General features: G+C 55.7%; 1 protein-coding gene across 1 annotated transcript; it reads right to left on the bottom strand.

Annotated features, from left to right (window-relative positions):
• Positions 1 to 17413: 17413 nt before the first annotated feature.
• Positions 17414 to 19578, bottom strand: LOC136790263 (serine/arginine repetitive matrix protein 1-like). The gene has a single exon (XM_066993193.1). The coding sequence runs from the start codon at positions 18968 to 18970 to the stop codon at positions 17414 to 17416; it is 1557 nt and encodes a 518-aa protein (XP_066849294.1). The 5' UTR covers positions 18971 to 19578.
• Between the last annotated feature and the right edge of the window lie 358 nt (positions 19579 to 19936).

Genomic DNA, 19936 nt, shown 5'->3' on the forward strand with positions numbered 1-19936 from the left:
CCAATGTCACCCACTAAACCATGTTCCTACGCACCAGGTCCAACCTTTCCTTGAACACAGAATCACACAGAATGACAGAATCATTGAGGTTGGAAGAGACCTCCAAGATCACCTAGTCCAACCTCTGACCTAACACTAACAAGTCCTCCACTAAACCGTATCACTAAGCTCTACATCTAAACGTCTTTGAAAGGCCTCCAGGGGTGGTGACTCAACCACTTCCCTGGGCAGCCCATTCCAATGCCTAACAACCCTTTTGGTAAACAAGACAGCAGTTTTACTGGTCCCCCTCCTGACTTTGCCAAGAATAGAGAACTCTACCATTTCGTGGTCACTCTGCCCACGACAGCTCCCACCAGTCCTTCTCTGTTTGTGAACAGAAGGTCTAGCGGGGCACCTCCCCTAACAGGCTCACTAACCAGCTGTGTCAGGAAACTATTTTCCACGTTCTCCAGAAACTTCCTAGACTGCTTCCTCTGAGCTGTATTGTATTTCCAGGATATGTCTGGGAAGTTGAAGTCCCCCATGAGAACAAGTGCTGGCGATTTCGCAGCTGCTGCCAGCTGCCTGTAGAACTCCTCATCCGTCTCCTCATCCTGGTCTGGCGGACTATAACAGGCCCCGACCAGGATGCCTGCCTTGTTGGCCTTCCCGCTGATCCTAACCCATAGGGACTCAACCTTGCCATTCCCAGTCTCGAGTTCCACAACATCAAAACACTCTCTAATATAGAGAGCCACACCACCACCCGTTCTCTGCTGCCTGGCCCTTCTGAAGAGCATATAGCCAGTCACTGCAGCACTCCAGTCAGCACTCAACACCCCCAGGGACGGTGACACCACCACCTCCCTGGGCAACCCGTTCCAATGCCTGACCACTCTTTCTGAGAAGAAATGTCTTCTACTTGTTTGAATTGTTGAAGGGCAGTGCTTACACTGAGTCAAGGACGTTTCAGCTTCTCACGCTGCCCTGCCAGTGAGGAGGCTGGGTGTGCAGGAGGAGCTGGGAGGGGACAGAAGCAGGACAGCTGACCCCAACTGGCCAAAGGGGTATTCCGTACCGTATGGCGTCATGCTGGACAAGTACTGTGGGGTACCGGCTGCTTGGGGACAGGCTGGGCATCGGTCAGTGGGTGGTGAGCAACTGCATTGGGCCAAACCCCAGCACGTTGCAGTGATTTGTGTCTCTCTGGAATTGCTAGGGCGATGACACACCTTCTTCAAGCCTTTCATTCTTCCATTTTTTTAGGATTTTGCACCTGTTCAGGGGTGAATTTCCCAAGCACTGGAGATGTCCACTGCTCTAGATGCCTGCCCATATCCTCCAACACTGCCTGCCACTCATAACTCTTCTGCCTCAGAACAGATCTCTGGATGGCATTCCTAAGTAGTTGGTTAACCTTGGACAACACCTGAAGCGCACTCAGGAGATGTTACAATAAGAACATGCTGGTCTGAACATCCACAGGATATTGAAAGACCTGAAGAGCTATCGTAACTAGCCTGGAGGAGAATAGGCAGGTGAAGGAGAAAGGGAGAGTGAACAAGTGGGAAAAATCATCTCCGGCAGTCCCCTGCATATATTGGCTCCCTGAAGAAAAAAGGTCCTTGAAATATCCTCTCCTTAGGTAGCCTATGCCAAGGATGCACGGAGCATCCGGGCCAGTCACAATAGGGTGCTTTTGCCACTCATTCCCAGTTAGGCTCACGCTGGTATCGGCCTCGGGAAGTTCTTGATGCCCTTATGAGATCTTCTACTTTGTCTTCCTGTTCCTCTGATGGCCCAGCCACTTTGGAGCAGCCTATCTCGTCTTCTTCTCCCTCCCCAGTCTGAGTAGGAGTTCCTCTGCTTTATAAACAACCTGACTTTCTCATTCCTTTCTAAAAAGGGGTGTGATGTTTCCCCTTTTCCACTCACCAGGGACATCGCCTGACTGCCAGGACTTTTCAACTAGGATGGAGAGAGGCTTGGCAACTCCATCAGCCAGTTCCCTCAGGACCCTGGGTTTCATGTCATCAGGTCCCATACACTTGCACCTTTTAGATTCACCAGGTGGTCTCGAACCTGCTCTTCCCTTACGGTAGGTGGGACTTTGATCCCCCCAGCCTCCATCTACGGGTTCAGGAAAATGAAAGACTTGGGAAGCCCGCCTACCAGTGCAGGTGGAGGCAAAGATGTTGCTGAGTACCTCAGCCTTCTCCACGTCTGTCATTGCCAATTACTCAGCTATAGAAACTCACTCCTAATATAAGAAATTAGCCACCCATAATCACACACTCCTATTTTCACCCCTCACTTTATTTTCACAAATGTTAAAGGCGCATGGTGGCCCTCGGGGACTCCTCCTGCCCCCCCCGCGCAGCAGCCCGAAGGGAGCTGGGTCCTCTCTTGTGCTCTTCCTCGAGGCTCTGTGCACAAGGGATGCCACCTCTCGCACCACGGCTAGGGGTAGGGAAAGAAGCAGTCACGCAAGCCCTGAGAATCAGCAACAGAGTGGTTTATTGCCGGGATGTCTTGCAGGTAATCCTGCGGGATGTCCGTGGCATTCGGTGGCTCCAAGCTAGTGCTTGGGATGGAGCCTGCGTGACAACGAGTAGGGAGCTGGACGGGCACTCCTGCGATGCTGTTTGTGCGCTTGGAGAGCAGAGAGCAGAGACATGCTGCGGGAGTCCCAGGTCTGTTCTGGTGGAGGTGGATCCACTTCCATTGCTTCCTCCACGTCCTCTGGTGGATCCAGCTCCATGGGCTCCACGGTGTTGGGCAGAAGGATAAGCCAGTCCTTGCCCGGGACTGCCCAGACGGGATGCCTTCCATCTGGAATGTTTTCCGGCCAGGGTGCCGAACCAGGGGGTCGTCCGGTCCCACGCCTTGGTCCCACGCCACTGTCGGGTTGATTTTCATGCGTGGGTCTGACACTGCCGTCTGTTTTACGGCCCTGGCTGGGTCCCGCACTGTGTTCCCTGTGATAGGCACGCCTGTGCTCCCTGCGGCTCTCTGGCTGGTGTTCCTCCCTTTGCCTCACACCACTGTTGCAACTATGGGAAGGCCCAGGCCCCCTGTCACTGCGTGTTTGAGGGGATGGCCTGTTCCCCGCATCGTTGCGGTGCCAATGGTACCGCTTATAGGTGTCCGGGCTTGTTTGATAGGCTCGCCTCTGCTCTGTGCGGCTGTCTGGCCGACGTTCCTGCCTTTTCCCCATGCCGTCATTGCGACAGTTGGAAGGTCCATGCCCCGAGTCGCTGTCTGGTTTGGGGGAAGGACGGCGCACGGCTTGGAGTTGCCGATGTTTGAGCCCGTCCTTGCTGGGGACTGGCCGCACGCGATGCCTTCGATCAGGAGATCTTTCCGGCCGGGGTGCCGAACCACGGGGTCGTTCACTCCCACGCGTAGGTCCCGTGCCACTCTGCGGTGGATTTCCGTTCGTGGGTCCGACGCTGTCATCTTGTTTCTGGCCGTGTCTGCGTCCCACGCTGTGTTGTGGACTACGGGCACGCCTCTGCTCCATGCGGCTGTCTGGCCGATGTTCCTGCCTTCGCCCCACGCGACCGTTGCGTGAATTGTAAGGCCCATGGCCCGAGTCGCTGTCTGCTTTGGGGGAAGGACGGCGCTCGGCTTGGAGTTGCTGAGGTTTGAGCCCGTCCTTGCTGGGGCCTGGCCGCACGCGATGCCTTTGTTCAGAAGACTTTTCAGGCCAGGGTGCCGAACCACGGGCTCGTTCTCTTCCACGACGAGGTCCCGTGCCACTCTGCGCTTCGTTTCCATTTGTGGGTCTGTCGCTGCCATCTGGTGTATGGCCATGCTTGGGTCCCACACTGTGTCGCGCGCTATGATCACGCCTATGCTCCTTGCGGCTCTCTGGCTGATGTTCTTGCCTTTGCCTCACGCCGCCGTTTCGACTAGGAGAAGGCCCAGGCCCCCTGTCGCTGTGCGCTTGAGGGGCCTGCCTGTTCCCCGCGTCGTTGCGGTGCCGATGGTACCGCCTGTAAGCGTCTGGGGGCTGCGCGCCAGAGCTCCCTTGGGCACTGGTGTCTTTTGTGCCGCCGGCGCTCTGCCTTCGCCCATGACGCTTCTTCTTCTCGTCATCTGCCGTCCTTGTTGGTGCTTGCTGGGACTGCATCGCTGTCCTCTCACACCAACGAGGGCTGCCTCTCGCCTTGCTGCTTCTGGTCTTCCTCCTGCCGCGGATGCTGGCCGTCAGAGGACCTAGTCGCTGAGCGAGTGGGGGGCCAGCGGCAGGGGGGCCCCTTTTATAGGGCCCGCGGCAAAGGCGGGGCAGTGGTGGCCATTGTGACCTCAGCAAGCCTCTGTGATGGAGCGGCCCCTGATTGGCCAGATTTGGGCGGCTGTGTTGGGGGCAGCCTGGGCGACGCCCTCACGTGGAAGAGGGAGGAGGGTTGGGGGGGGTGAGGGCCCCTTTTCTGGGGCTGGCTCCCCCGGGCCATTTGGCTTGCCAGAGAGAAAGGCTGCCCCTCGGCCACAGGGACTGCCCTGCACCTCCCATCCTGTGCCCTGGGTTTATTTTTAACACTGGGTTTTAGGTAATTTCATGCTACTCTTCACAGAAAAGAACAGAAGCAAGGTGCATCTTCAGCCCTAATTCCCAGGTGCGCTTTGCGCTCTGAGTGAAGAATTTCTTCCCCACGTCACATCTAATCGAAATCTCCCCTCCATTTGTTCAAAGCCATGATTCCTGGTTCCATGGCTACACTCCCTGATGGAGTCCCTCTCCGTTTTTGTTTTTTTTTTTTTAGGCCACTTTTACGGGTAAGGTTAGGTGGCAAAAACGCAGGACCTTGCAAATTGCAGCCCTACCTACCTTGTTGCCCGTGTTCCACATGATCTTTTCCAGCTCAGGCTCTAGCCTCTCATCAGTGTAACATAGAATCATAGAAACATTCAGGTTGGAAAAGACCTCCAAGATCATCTGGTCCAACCATCACCCTGCTACCAATGTCACCCACTAAACCATGTTCCTACGCACCAGGTCCAACCTTTCCTTGAACACAGAATCACACAGAATGACAGAATCATTGAGGTTGGAAGAGACCTCCAAGATCACCTAGTCCAACCTCTGACCTAACACTAACAAGTCCTCCACTAAACCGTATCACTAAGCTCTACATCTAAACGTCTTTGAAAGGCCTCCAGGGGTGGTGACTCAACCACTTCCCTGGGCAGCCCATTCCAATGCCTAACAACCCTTTTGGTAAACAAGACAGCAGTTTTACTGGTCCCCCTCCTGACTTTGCCAAGAATAGAGAACTCTACCATTTCGTGGTCACTCTGCCCACGACAGCTCCCACCAGTCCTTCTCTGTTTGTGAACAGAAGGTCTAGCGGGGCACCTCCCCTAACAGGCTCACTAACCAGCTGTGTCAGGAAACTATTTTCCACGTTCTCCAGAAACTTCCTAGACTGCTTCCTCTGAGCTGTATTGTATTTCCAGGATATGTCTGGGAAGTTGAAGTCCCCCATGAGAACAAGTGCTGGCGATTTCGCAGCTGCTGCCAGCTGCCTGTAGAACTCCTCATCCGTCTCCTCATCCTGGTCTGGCGGACTATAACAGGCCCCGACCAGGATGCCTGCCTTGTTGGCCTTCCCGCTGATCCTAACCCATAGGGACTCAACCTTGCCATTCCCAGTCTCGAGTTCCACAACATCAAAACACTCTCTAATATAGAGAGCCACACCACCACCCGTTCTCTGCTGCCTGGCCCTTCTGAAGAGCATATAGCCAGTCACTGCAGCACTCCAGTCAGCACTCAACACCCCCAGGGACGGTGACACCACCACCTCCCTGGGCAACCCGTTCCAATGCCTGACCACTCTTTCTGAGAAGAAATGTCTTCTACTTGTTTGAATTGTTGAAGGGCAGTGCTTACACTGAGTCAAGGACGTTTCAGCTTCTCACGCTGCCCTGCCAGTGAGGAGGCTGGGTGTGCAGGAGGAGCTGGGAGGGGACAGAAGCAGGACAGCTGACCCCAACTGGCCAAAGGGGTATTCCGTACCGTATGGCGTCATGCTGGACAAGTACTGTGGGGTACCGGCTGCTTGGGGACAGGCTGGGCATCGGTCAGTGGGTGGTGAGCAACTGCATTGGGCCAAACCCCAGCACGTTGCAGTGATTTGTGTCTCTCTGGAATTGCTAGGGCGATGACACACCTTCTTCAAGCCTTTCATTCTTCCATTTTTTTAGGATTTTGCACCTGTTCAGGGGTGAATTTCCCAAGCACTGGAGATGTCCACTGCTCTAGATGCCTGCCCATATCCTCCAACACTGCCTGCCACTCATAACTCTTCTGCCTCAGAACAGATCTCTGGATGGCATTCCTAAGTAGTTGGTTAACCTTGGACAACACCTGAAGCGCACTCAGGAGATGTTACAATAAGAACATGCTGGTCTGAACATCCACAGGATATTGAAAGACCTGAAGAGCTATCGTAACTAGCCTGGAGGAGAATAGGCAGGTGAAGGAGAAAGGGAGAGTGAACAAGTGGGAAAAATCATCTCCGGCAGTCCCCTGCATATATTGGCTCCCTGAAGAAAAAAGGTCCTTGAAATATCCTCTCCTTAGGTAGCCTATGCCAAGGATGCACGGAGCATCCGGGCCAGTCACAATAGGGTGCTTTTGCCACTCATTCCCAGTTAGGCTCACGCTGGTATCGGCCTCGGGAAGTTCTTGATGCCCTTATGAGATCTTCTACTTTGTCTTCCTGTTCCTCTGATGGCCCAGCCACTTTGGAGTAGCCTATCTCGTCTTCTTCTCCCTCCCCAGTCTGAGTAGGAGTTCCTCTGCTTTATAAACAACCTGACTTTCTCATTCCTTTCTAAAAAGGGGTGTGATGTTTCCCCTTTTCCACTCACCAGGGACATCGCCTGACTGCCAGGACTTTTCAACTAGGATGGAGAGAGGCTTGGCAACTCCATCAGCCAGTTCCCTCAGGACCCTGGGATTCATGTCATCAGGTCCCATACACTTGCACCTTTTAGATTCACCAGGTGGTCTCGAACCTGCTCTTCCCTTACGGTGGGTGGGACTTTGATCCCCCCAGCCTCCATCTACGGGTTCAGGAAAATGAAAGACTTGGGAAGCCCGCCTACCAGTGCAGGTGGAGGCAAAGATGTTGCTGAGTACCTCAGCCTTCTCCACGTCTGTCGTTGCCAATTACTCAGATACAGAAACTCACTCCTAATATAAGAAATTAGCCACCCATAATCACTTACACACTCCTATTTTCACCCCTCACTTTATTTTCACAAATGTTAAAGGCGCATGGTGGCCCTCGGGGACTCCTCCTGCCCCCCCCGCGCAGCAGCCCGAAGGGAGCTGGGTCCTCTCTTGTGCTCTTCCTCGAGGCTCTGTGCACAAGGGATGCCACCTCTCGCACCACGGCTAGGGGTAGGGAAAGAAGCAGTCACGCAAGCCCTGAGAATCAGCAACAGAGTGGTTTATTGCCGGGATGTCTTGCAGGTAATCCTGCGGGATGTCCGTGGCATTCGGTGGCTCCAAGCTAGTGCTTGGGATGGAGCCTGCGTGACAACGAGTAGGGAGCTGGACGGGCACTCCTGCGATGCTGTTTGTGCGCTTGGAGAGCAGAGAGCAGAGACATGCTGCGGGAGTCCCAGGTCTGTTCTGGTGGAGGTGGATCCACTTCCATTGCTTCCTCCACGTCCTCTGGTGGATCCAGCTCCATGGGCTCCACGGTGTTGGGCAGAAGGATAAGCCAGTCCTTGCCCGGGACTGCCCAGACGGGATGCCTTCCATCTGGAATGTTTTCCGGCCAGGGTGCCGAACCAGGGGGTCGTCCGGTCCCACGCCTTGGTCCCACGCCACTGTCGGGTTGATTTTCATGCGTGGGTCTGACACTGCCGTCTGTTTTACGGCCCTGGCTGGGTCCCGCACTGTGTTCCCTGTGATAGGCACGCCTGTGCTCCCTGCGGCTCTCTGGCTGGTGTTCCTCCCTTTGCCTCACACCACTGTTGCAACTATGGGAAGGCCCAGGCCCCCTGTCACTGCATGTTTGAGGGGATGGCCTGTTCCCCGCATCGTTGCGGTGCCAATGGTACCGCTTATAGGTGTCCGGGCTTGTTTGATAGGCTCGCCTCTGCTCTGTGCGGCTGTCTGGCCGACGTTCCTGCCTTTTCCCCATGCCGTCATTGCGACAGTTGGAAGGTCCATGCCCCGAGTCGCTGTCTGGTTTGGGGGAAGGACGGCGCACGGCTTGGAGTTGCCGATGTTTGAGCCCGTCCTTGCTGGGGACTGGCCGCACGCGATGCCTTCGATCAGGAGATCTTTCCGGCCGGGGTGCCGAACCACGGGGTCGTTCACTCCCACGCGTAGGTCCCGTGCCACTCTGCGGTGGATTTCCGTTCGTGGGTCCGACGCTGTCATCTTGTTTCTGGCCGTGTCTGCGTCCCACGCTGTGTTGTGGACTACGGGCACGCCTCTGCTCCATGCGGCTGTCTGGCCGATGTTCCTGCCTTCGCCCCACGCGACCGTTGCGTGAATTGTAAGGCCCATGGCCCGAGTCGCTGTCTGCTTTGGGGGAAGGACGGCGCTCGGCTTGGAGTTGCTGAGGTTTGAGCCCGTCCTTGCTGGGGCCTGGCCGCACGCGATGCCTTTGTTCAGGAGACTTTTCAGGCCGGGGTGCCGAACCACGGGCTCGTTCTCTTCCACGACGAGGTCCCGTGCCACTCTGCGCTTCGTTTCCATTTGTGGGTCTGTCGCTGCCATCTGGTGTATGGCCATGCTTGGGTCCCACACTGTGTCGCGCGCTATGATCACGCCTATGCTCCTTGCGGCTCTCTGGCTGATGTTCTTGCCTTTGCCTCACGCCGCCGTTTCGACTAGGAGAAGGCCCAGGCCCCCTGTCGCTGTGCGCTTGAGGGGCCTGCCTGTTCCCCGCGTCGTTGCGGTGCCGATGGTACCGCCTGTAAGCGTCTGGGGGCTGCGCGCCAGAGCTCCCTTGGGCACTGGTGTCTTTTGTGCCGCCGGCGCTCTGCCTTCGCCCATGACGCTTCTTCTTCTCGTCATCTGCCGTCCTTGTTGGTGCTTGCTGGGACTGCATCGCTGTCCTCTCACACCAACGAGGGCTGCCTCTCGCCTTGCTGCTTCTGGTCTTCCTCCTGCCGCGGATGCTGGCCGTCAGAGGACCTAGTCGCTGAGCGAGTGGGGGGCCAGCGGCAGGGGGGCCCCTTTTATAGGGCCCGCGGCAAAGGCGGGGCAGTGGTGGCCATTGTGACCTCAGCAAGCCTCTGTGATGGAGCGGCCCCTGATTGGCCAGATTTGGGCGGCTGTGTTGGGGGCAGCCTGGGCGACGCCCTCACGTGGAAGAGGGAGGAGGGTTGGGGGGGGTGAGGGCCCCTTTTCTGGGGCTGGCTCCCCCGGGCCATTTGGCTTGCCAGAGAGAAAGGCTGCCCCTCGGCCACAGGGACTGCCCTGCACCTCCCATCCTGTGCCCTGGGTTTATTTTTAACACTGGGTTTTAGGTAATTTCATGCTACTCTTCACAGAAAAGAACAGAAGCAAGGTGCATCTTCAGCCCTAATTCCCAGGTGCGCTTTGCGCTCTGAGTGAAGAATTTCTTCCCCACGTCACATCTAATCGAAATCTCCCCTCCATTTGTTCAAAGCCATGATTCCTGGTTCCATGGCTACACTCCCTGATGGAGTCCCTCTCCGTTTTTGTTTTTTTTTTTTTAGGCCACTTTTACGGGTAAGGTTAGGTGGCAAAAACGCAGGACCTTGCAAATTGCAGCCCTACCTACCTTGTTGCCCGTGTTCCACATGATCTTTTCCAGCTCAGGCTCTAGCCTCTCATCAGTGTAACACAGAATCATAGAAACATTCAGGTTGGAAAAGACCTCCAAGATCATCTGGTCCAACCATCACCCTGCTACCAATGTCACCCACTAAACCATGTTCCTACGCACCAGGTCCAACCTTTCCTTGAACACAGAATCACACAGAATGACAGAATCATTGAGGTTGGAAGAGACCTCCAAGATCACCTAGTCCAACCTCTGACCTAACACTAACAAGTCCTCCACTAAACCGTATCACTAAGCTCTACATCTAAACGTCTTTGAAAGGCCTCCAGGGGTGGTGACTCAACCACTTCCCTGGGCAGCCCATTCCAATGCCTAACAACCCTTTTGGTAAACAAGACAGCAGTTTTACTGGTCCCCCTCCTGACTTTGCCAAGAATAGAGAACTCTACCATTTCGTGGTCACTCTGCCCACGACAGCTCCCACCAGTCCTTCTCTGTTTGTGAACAGAAGGTCTAGCGGGGCACCTCCCCTAACAGGCTCACTAACCAGCTGTGTCAGGAAACTATTTTCCACGTTCTCCAGAAACTTCCTAGACTGCTTCCTCTGAGCTGTATTGTATTTCCAGGATATGTCTGGGAAGTTGAAGTCCCCCATGAGAACAAGTGCTGGCGATTTCGCAGCTGCTGCCAGCTGCCTGTAGAACTCCTCATCCGTCTCCTCATCCTGGTCTGGCGGACTATAACAGGCCCCGACCAGGATGCCTGCCTTGTTGGCCTTCCCGCTGATCCTAACCCATAGGGACTCAACCTTGCCATTCCCAGTCTCGAGTTCCACAACATCAAAACACTCTCTAATATAGAGAGCCACACCACCACCCGTTCTCTGCTGCCTGGCCCTTCTGAAGAGCATATAGCCAGTCACTGCAGCACTCCAGTCAGCACTCAACACCCCCAGGGACGGTGACACCACCACCTCCCTGGGCAACCCGTTCCAATGCCTGACCACTCTTTCTGAGAAGAAATGTCTTCTACTTGTTTGAATTGTTGAAGGGCAGTGCTTACACTGAGTCAAGGACGTTTCAGCTTCTCACGCTGCCCTGCCAGTGAGGAGGCTGGGTGTGCAGGAGGAGCTGGGAGGGGACAGAAGCAGGACAGCTGACCCCAACTGGCCAAAGGGGTATTCCGTACCGTATGGCGTCATGCTGGACAAGTACTGTGGGGTACCGGCTGCTTGGGGACAGGCTGGGCATCGGTCAGTGGGTGGTGAGCAACTGCATTGGGCCAAACCCCAGCACGTTGCAGTGATTTGTGTCTCTCTGGAATTGCTAGGGCGATGACACACCTTCTTCAAGCCTTTCATTCTTCCATTTTTTTAGGATTTTGCACCTGTTCAGGGGTGAATTTCCCAAGCACTGGAGATGTCCACTGCTCTAGATGCCTGCCCATATCCTCCAACACTGCCTGCCACTCATAACTCTTCTGCCTCAGAACAGATCTCTGGATGGCATTCCTAAGTAGTTGGTTAACCTTGGACAACACCTGAAGCGCACTCAGGAGATGTTACAATAAGAACATGCTGGTCTGAACATCCACAGGATATTGAAAGACCTGAAGAGCTATCGTAACTAGCCTGGAGGAGAATAGGCAGGTGAAGGAGAAAGGGAGAGTGAACAAGTGGGAAAAATCATCTCCGGCAGTCCCCTGCATATATTGGCTCCCTGAAGAAAAAAGGTCCTTGAAATATCCTCTCCTTAGGTAGCCTATGCCAAGGATGCACGGAGCATCCGGGCCAGTCACAATAGGGTGCTTTTGCCACTCATTCCCAGTTAGGCTCACGCTGGTATCGGCCTCGGGAAGTTCTTGATGCCCTTATGAGATCTTCTACTTTGTCTTCCTGTTCCTCTGATGGCCCAGCCACTTTGGAGTAGCCTATCTCGTCTTCTTCTCCCTCCCCAGTCTGAGTAGGAGTTCCTCTGCTTTATAAACAACCTGACTTTCTCATTCCTTTCTAAAAAGGGGTGTGATGTTTCCCCTTTTCCACTCACCAGGGACATCGCCTGACTGCCAGGACTTTTCAACTAGGATGGAGAGAGGCTTGGCAACTCCATCAGCCAGTTCCCTCAGGACCCTGGGATTCATGTCATCAGGTCCCATACACTTGCACCTTTTAGATTCACCAGGTGGTCTCGAACCTGCTCTTCCCTTACGGTGGGTGGGACTTTGATCCCCCCAGCCTCCATCTACGGGTTCAGGAAAATGAAAGACTTGGGAAGCCCGCCTACCAGTGCAGGTGGAGGCAAAGATGTTGCTGAGTACCTCAGCCTTCTCCACGTCTGTCGTTGCCAATTACTCAGATACAGAAACTCACTCCTAATATAAGAAATTAGCCACCCATAATCACTTACACACTCCTATTTTCACCCCTCACTTTATTTTCACAAATGTTAAAGGCGCATGGTGGCCCTCGGGGACTCCTCCTGCCCCCCCCGCGCAGCAGCCCGAAGGGAGCTGGGTCCTCTCTTGTGCTCTTCCTCGAGGCTCTGTGCACAAGGGATGCCACCTCTCGCACCACGGCTAGGGGTAGGGAAAGAAGCAGTCACGCAAGCCCTGAGAATCAGCAACAGAGTGGTTTATTGCCGGGATGTCTTGCAGGTAATCCTGCGGGATGTCCGTGGCATTCGGTGGCTCCAAGCTAGTGCTTGGGATGGAGCCTGCGTGACAACGAGTAGGGAGCTGGACGGGCACTCCTGCGATGCTGTTTGTGCGCTTGGAGAGCAGAGAGCAGAGACATGCTGCGGGAGTCCCAGGTCTGTTCTGGTGGAGGTGGATCCACTTCCATTGCTTCCTCCACGTCCTCTGGTGGATCCAGCTCCATGGGCTCCACGGTGTTGGGCAGAAGGATAAGCCAGTCCTTGCCCGGGACTGCCCAGACGGGATGCCTTCCATCTGGAATGTTTTCCGGCCAGGGTGCCGAACCAGGGGGTCGTCCGGTCCCACGCCTTGGTCCCACGCCACTGTCGGGTTGATTTTCATGCGTGGGTCTGACACTGCCGTCTGTTTTACGGCCCTGGCTGGGTCCCGCACTGTGTTCCCTGTGATAGGCACGCCTGTGCTCCCTGCGGCTCTCTGGCTGGTGTTCCTCCCTTTGCCTCACACCACTGTTGCAACTATGGGAAGGCCCAGGCCCCCTGTCACTGCATGTTTGAGGGGATGGCCTGTTCCCCGCATCGTTGCGGTGCCAATGGTACCGCTTATAGGTGTCCGGGCTTGTTTGATAGGCTCGCCTCTGCTCTGTGCGGCTGTCTGGCCGACGTTCCTGCCTTTTCCCCATGCCGTCATTGCGACAGTTGGAAGGTCCATGCCCCGAGTCGCTGTCTGGTTTGGGGGAAGGACGGCGCACGGCTTGGAGTTGCCGATGTTTGAGCCCGTCCTTGCTGGGGACTGGCCGCACGCGATGCCTTCGATCAGGAGATCTTTCCGGCCGGGGTGCCGAACCACGGGGTCGTTCACTCCCACGCGTAGGTCCCGTGCCACTCTGCGGTGGATTTCCGTTCGTGGGTCCGACGCTGTCATCTTGTTTCTGGCCGTGTCTGCGTCCCACGCTGTGTTGTGGACTACGGGCACGCCTCTGCTCCATGCGGCTGTCTGGCCGATGTTCCTGCCTTCGCCCCACGCGACCGTTGCGTGAATTGTAAGGCCCATGGCCCGAGTCGCTGTCTGCTTTGGGGGAAGGACGGCGCTCGGCTTGGAGTTGCTGAGGTTTGAGCCCGTCCTTGCTGGGGCCTGGCCGCACGCGATGCCTTTGTTCAGGAGACTTTTCAGGCCGGGGTGCCGAACCACGGGCTCGTTCTCTTCCACGACGAGGTCCCGTGCCACTCTGCGCTTCGTTTCCATTTGTGGGTCTGTCGCTGCCATCTGGTGTATGGCCATGCTTGGGTCCCACACTGTGTCGCGCGCTATGATCACGCCTATGCTCCTTGCGGCTCTCTGGCTGATGTTCTTGCCTTTGCCTCACGCCGCCGTTTCGACTAGGAGAAGGCCCAGGCCCCCTGTCGCTGTGCGCTTGAGGGGCCTGCCTGTTCCCCGCGTCGTTGCGGTGCCGATGGTACCGCCTGTAAGCGTCTGGGGGCTGCGCGCCAGAGCTCCCTTGGGCACTGGTGTCTTTTGTGCCGCCGGCGCTCTGCCTTCGCCCATGACGCTTCTTCTTCTCGTCATCTGCCGTCCTTGTTGGTGCTTGCTGGGACTGCATCGCTGTCCTCTCACACCAACGAGGGCTGCCTCTCGCCTTGCTGCTTCTGGTCTTCCTCCTGCCGCGGATGCTGGCCGTCAGAGGACCTAGTCGCTGAGCGAGTGGGGGGCCAGCGGCAGGGGGGCCCCTTTTATAGGGCCCGCGGCAAAGGCGGGGCAGTGGTGGCCATTGTGACCTCAGCAAGCCTCTGTGATGGAGCGGCCCCTGATTGGCCAGATTTGGGCGGCTGTGTTGGGGGCAGCCTGGGCGACGCCCTCACGTGGAAGAGGGAGGAGGGTTGGGGGGGGTGAGGGCCCCTTTTCTGGGGCTGGCTCCCCCGGGCCATTTGGCTTGCCAGAGAGAAAGGCTGCCCCTCGGCCACAGGGACTGCCCTGCACCTCCCATCCTGTGCCCTGGGTTTATTTTTAACACTGGGTTTTAGGTAATTTCATGCTACTCTTCACAGAAAAGAACAGAAGCAAGGTGCATCTTCAGCCCTAATTCCCAGGTGCGCTTTGCGCTCTGAGTGAAGAATTTCTTCCCCACGTCACATCTAATCGAAATCTCCCCTCCATTTGTTCAAAGCCATGATTCCTGGTTCCATGGCTACACTCCCTGATGGAGTCCCTCTCCGTTTTTGTTTTTTTTTTTTTAGGCCACTTTTACGGGTAAGGTTAGGTGGCAAAAACGCAGGACCTTGCAAATTGCAGCCCTACCTACCTTGTTGCCCGTGTTCCACATGATCTTTTCCAGCTCAGGCTCTAGCCTCTCATCAGTGTAACACAGAATCATAGAAACATTCAGGTTGGAAAAGACCTCCAAGATCATCTGGTCCAACCATCACCCTGCTACCAATGTCACCCACTAAACCATGTTCCTACGCACCAGGTCCAACCTTTCCTTGAACACAGAATCACACAGAATGACAGAATCATTGAGGTTGGAAGAGACCTCCAAGATCACCTAGTCCAACCTCTGACCTAACACTAACAAGTCCTCCACTAAACCGTATCACTAAGCTCTACATCTAAACGTCTTTGAAAGGCCTCCAGGGGTGGTGACTCAACCACTTCCCTGGGCAGCCCATTCCAATGCCTAACAACCCTTTTGGTAAACAAGACAGCAGTTTTACTGGTCCCCCTCCTGACTTTGCCAAGAATAGAGAACTCTACCATTTCGTGGTCACTCTGCCCACGACAGCTCCCACCAGTCCTTCTCTGTTTGTGAACAGAAGGTCTAGCGGGGCACCTCCCCTAACAGGCTCACTAACCAGCTGTGTCAGGAAACTATTTTCCACGTTCTCCAGAAACTTCCTAGACTGCTTCCTCTGAGCTGTATTGTATTTCCAGGATATGTCTGGGAAGTTGAAGTCCCCCATGAGAACAAGTGCTGGCGATTTCGCAGCTGCTGCCAGCTGCCTGTAGAACTCCTCATCCGTCTCCTCATCCTGGTCTGGCGGACTATAACAGGCCCCGACCAGGATGCCTGCCTTGTTGGCCTTCCCGCTGATCCTAACCCATAGGGACTCAACCTTGCCATTCCCAGTCTCGAGTTCCACAACATCAAAACACTCTCTAATATAGAGAGCCACACCACCACCCGTTCTCTGCTGCCTGGCCCTTCTGAAGAGCATATAGCCAGTCACTGCAGCACTCCAGTCAGCACTCAACACCCCCAGGGACGGTGACACCACCACCTCCCTGGGCAACCCGTTCCAATGCCTGACCACTCTTTCTGAGAAGAAATGTCTTCTACTTGTTTGAATTGTTGAAGGGCAGTGCTTACACTGAGTCAAGGACGTTTCAGCTTCTCACGCTGCCCTGCCAGTGAGGAGGCTGGGTGTGCAGGAGGAGCTGGGAGGGGACAGAAGCAGGACAGCTGACCCCAACTGGCCAAAGGGGTATTCCGTACCGTATGGCGTCATGCTGGACAAGTACTGTGGGGTACCGGCTGCTTGGGGACAGGCTGGGCATCGGTCAGTGGGTGGTGAGCAACTGCATTGGGCCAAACCCCAGCACGTTGCAGTGATTTGTGTCTCTCTGGAATTGCTAGGGCGATGACACACCTTCTTCAAGCCTTTCATTCTTCCATTTTTTTAGGATTTTGCACCTGTTCAGGGGTGAATTTCCCAAGCACTGGAGATGTCCACTGCTCTAGATGCCTGCCCATATCCTCCAACACTGCCTGCCACTCATAACTCTTCTGCCTCAGAACAGATCTCTGGATGGCATTCCTAAGTAGTTGGTTAACCTTGGACAACACCTGAAGCGCACTCAGGAGATGTTACAATAAGAACATGCTGGTCTGAACATCCACAGGATATTGAAAGACCTGAAGAGCTATCGTAACTAGCCTGGAGGAGAATAGGCAGGTGAAGGAGAAAGGGAGAGTGAACAAGTGGGAAAAATCATCTCCGGCAGTCCCCTGCATATATTGGCTCCCTGAAGAAAAAAGGTCCTTGAAATATCCTCTCCTTAGGTAGCCTATGCCAAGGATGCACGGAGCATCCGGGCCAGTCACAATAGGGTGCTTTTGCCACTCATTCCCAGTTAGGCTCACGCTGGTATCGGCCTCGGGAAGTTCTTGATGCCCTTATGAGATCTTCTACTTTGTCTTCCTGTTCCTCTGATGGCCCAGCCACTTTGGAGTAGCCTATCTCGTCTTCTTCTCCCTCCCCAGTCTGAGTAGGAGTTCCTCTGCTTTATAAACAACCTGACTTTCTCATTCCTTTCTAAAAAGGGGTGTGATGTTTCCCCTTTTCCACTCACCAGGGACATCGCCTGACTGCCAGGACTTTTCAACTAGGATGGAGAGAGGCTTGGCAACTCCATCAGCCAGTTCCCTCAGGACCCTGGGATTCATGTCATCAGGTCCCATACACTTGCACCTTTTAGATTCACCAGGTGGTCTCGAACCTGCTCTTCCCTTACGGTGGGTGGGACTTTGATCCCCCCAGCCTCCATCTACGGGTTCAGGAAAATGAAAGACTTGGGAAGCCCGCCTACCAGTGCAGGTGGAGGCAAAGATGTTGCTGAGTACCTCAGCCTTCTCCACGTCTGTCGTTGCCAATTACTCAGATACAGAAACTCACTCCTAATATAAGAAATTAGCCACCCATAATCACTTACACACTCCTATTTTCACCCCTCACTTTATTTTCACAAATGTTAAAGGCGCATGGTGGCCCTCGGGGACTCCTCCTGCCCCCCCCGCGCAGCAGCCCGAAGGGAGCTGGGTCCTCTCTTGTGCTCTTCCTCGAGGCTCTGTGCACAAGGGATGCCACCTCTCGCACCACGGCTAGGGGTAGGGAAAGAAGCAGTCACGCAAGCCCTGAGAATCAGCAACAGAGTGGTTTATTGCCGGGATGTCTTGCAGGTAATCCTGCGGGATGTCCGTGGCATTCGGTGGCTCCAAGCTAGTGCTTGGGATGGAGCCTGCGTGACAACGAGTAGGGAGCTGGACGGGCACTCCTGCGATGCTGTTTGTGCGCTTGGAGAGCAGAGAGCAGAGACATGCTGCGGGAGTCCCAGGTCTGTTCTGGTGGAGGTGGATCCACTTCCATTGCTTCCTCCACGTCCTCTGGTGGATCCAGCTCCATGGGCTCCACGGTGTTGGGCAGAAGGATAAGCCAGTCCTTGCCCGGGACTGCCCAGACGGGATGCCTTCCATCTGGAATGTTTTCCGGCCAGGGTGCCGAACCAGGGGGTCGTCCGGTCCCACGCCTTGGTCCCACGCCACTGTCGGGTTGATTTTCATGCGTGGGTCTGACACTGCCGTCTGTTTTACGGCCCTGGCTGGGTCCCGCACTGTGTTCCCTGTGATAGGCACGCCTGTGCTCCCTGCGGCTCTCTGGCTGGTGTTCCTCCCTTTGCCTCACACCACTGTTGCAACTATGGGAAGGCCCAGGCCCCCTGTCACTGCGTGTTTGAGGGGATGGCCTGTTCCCCGCATCGTTGCGGTGCCAATGGTACCGCTTATAGGTGTCCGGGCTTGTTTGATAGGCTCGCCTCTGCTCTGTGCGGCTGTCTGGCCGACGTTCCTGCCTTTTCCCCATGCCGTCATTGCGACAGTTGGAAGGTCCATGCCCCGAGTCGCTGTCTGGTTTGGGGGAAGGACGGCGCACGGCTTGGAGTTGCCGATGTTTGAGCCCGTCCTTGCTGGGGACTGGCCGCACGCGATGCCTTCGATCAGGAGATCTTTCCGGCCGGGGTGCCGAACCACGGGGTCGTTCACTCCCACGCGTAGGTCCCGTGCCACTCTGCGGTGGATTTCCGTTCGTGGGTCCGACGCTGTCATCTTGTTTCTGGCCGTGTCTGCGTCCCACGCTGTGTTGTGGACTACGGGCACGCCTCTGCTCCATGCGGCTGTCTGGCCGATGTTCCTGCCTTCGCCCCACGCGACCGTTGCGTGAATTGTAAGGCCCATGGCCCGAGTCGCTGTCTGCTTTGGGGGAAGGACGGCGCTCGGCTTGGAGTTGCTGAGGTTTGAGCCCGTCCTTGCTGGGGCCTGGCCGCACGCGATGCCTTTGTTCAGGAGACTTTTCAGGCCGGGGTGCCGAACCACGGGCTCGTTCTCTTCCACGACGAGGTCCCGTGCCACTCTGCGCTTCGTTTCCATTTGTGGGTCTGTCGCTGCCATCTGGTGTATGGCCATGCTTGGGTCCCACACTGTGTCGCGCGCTATGATCACGCCTATGCTCCTTGCGGCTCTCTGGCTGATGTTCTTGCCTTTGCCTCACGCCGCCGTTTCGACTAGGAGAAGGCCCAGGCCCCCTGTCGCTGTGCGCTTGAGGGGCCTGCCTGTTCCCCGCGTCGTTGCGGTGCCGATGGTACCGCCTGTAAGCGTCTGGGGGCTGCGCGCCAGAGCTCCCTTGGGCACTGGTGTCTTTTGTGCCGCCGGCGCTCTGCCTTCGCCCATGACGCTTCTTCTTCTCGTCATCTGCCGTCCTTGTTGGTGCTTGCTGGGACTGCATCGCTGTCCTCTCACACCAACGAGGGCTGCCTCTCGCCTTGCTGCTTCTGGTCTTCCTCCTGCCGCGGATGCTGGCCGTCAGAGGACCTAGTCGCTGAGCGAGTGGGGGGCCAGCGGCAGGGGGGCCCCTTTTATAGGGCCCGCGGCAAAGGCGGGGCAGTGGTGGCCATTGTGACCTCAGCAAGCCTCTGTGATGGAGCGGCCCCTGATTGGCCAGATTTGGGCGGCTGTGTTGGGGGCAGCCTGGGCGACGCCCTCACGTGGAAGAGGGAGGAGGGTTGGGGGGGGTGAGGGCCCCTTTTCTGGGGCTGGCTCCCCCGGGCCATTTGGCTTGCCAGAGAGAAAGGCTGCCCCTCGGCCACAGGGACTGCCCTGCACCTCCCATCCTGTGCCCTGGGTTTATTTTTAACACTGGGTTTTAGGTAATTTCATGCTACTCTTCACAGAAAAGAACAGAAGCAAGGTGCATCTTCAGCCCTAATTCCCAGGTGCGCTTTGCGCTCTGAGTGAAGAATTTCTTCCCCACGTCACATCTAATCGAAATCTCCCCTCCATTTGTTCAAAGCCATGATTCCTGGTTCCATGGCTACACTCCCTGATGGAGTCCCTCTCCGTTTTTGTTTTTTTTTTTTTAGGCCACTTTTACGGGTAAGGTTAGGTGGCAAAAACGCAGGACCTTGCAAATTGCAGCCCTACCTACCTTGTTGCCCGTGTTCCACATGATCTTTTCCAGCTCAGGCTCTAGCCTCTCATCAGTGTAACACAGAATCATAGAAACATTCAGGTTGGAAAAGACCTCCAAGATCATCTGGTCCAACCATCACCCTGCTACCAATGTCACCCACTAAACCATGTTCCTACGCACCAGGTCCAACCTTTCCTTGAACACAGAATCACACAGAATGACAGAATCATTGAGGTTGGAAGAGACCTCCAAGATCACCTAGTCCAACCTCTGACCTAACAC

The sequence above is a fragment of the Anser cygnoides genome, chromosome 3, assembly GCF_040182565.1.
Source record: "Anser cygnoides isolate HZ-2024a breed goose chromosome 3, Taihu_goose_T2T_genome, whole genome shotgun sequence".
NCBI lineage: Eukaryota > Metazoa > Chordata > Aves > Anseriformes > Anatidae > Anser > Anser cygnoides.

What these genes read in the sequence shown, in the direction of transcription:
- LOC136790263 (XM_066993193.1), bottom strand. Translation starts at nt 18,970, where the DNA reads ATGCAGTCCCAGCAAGCACCAACAAGGACGGCAGATGACGAGAAGAAG.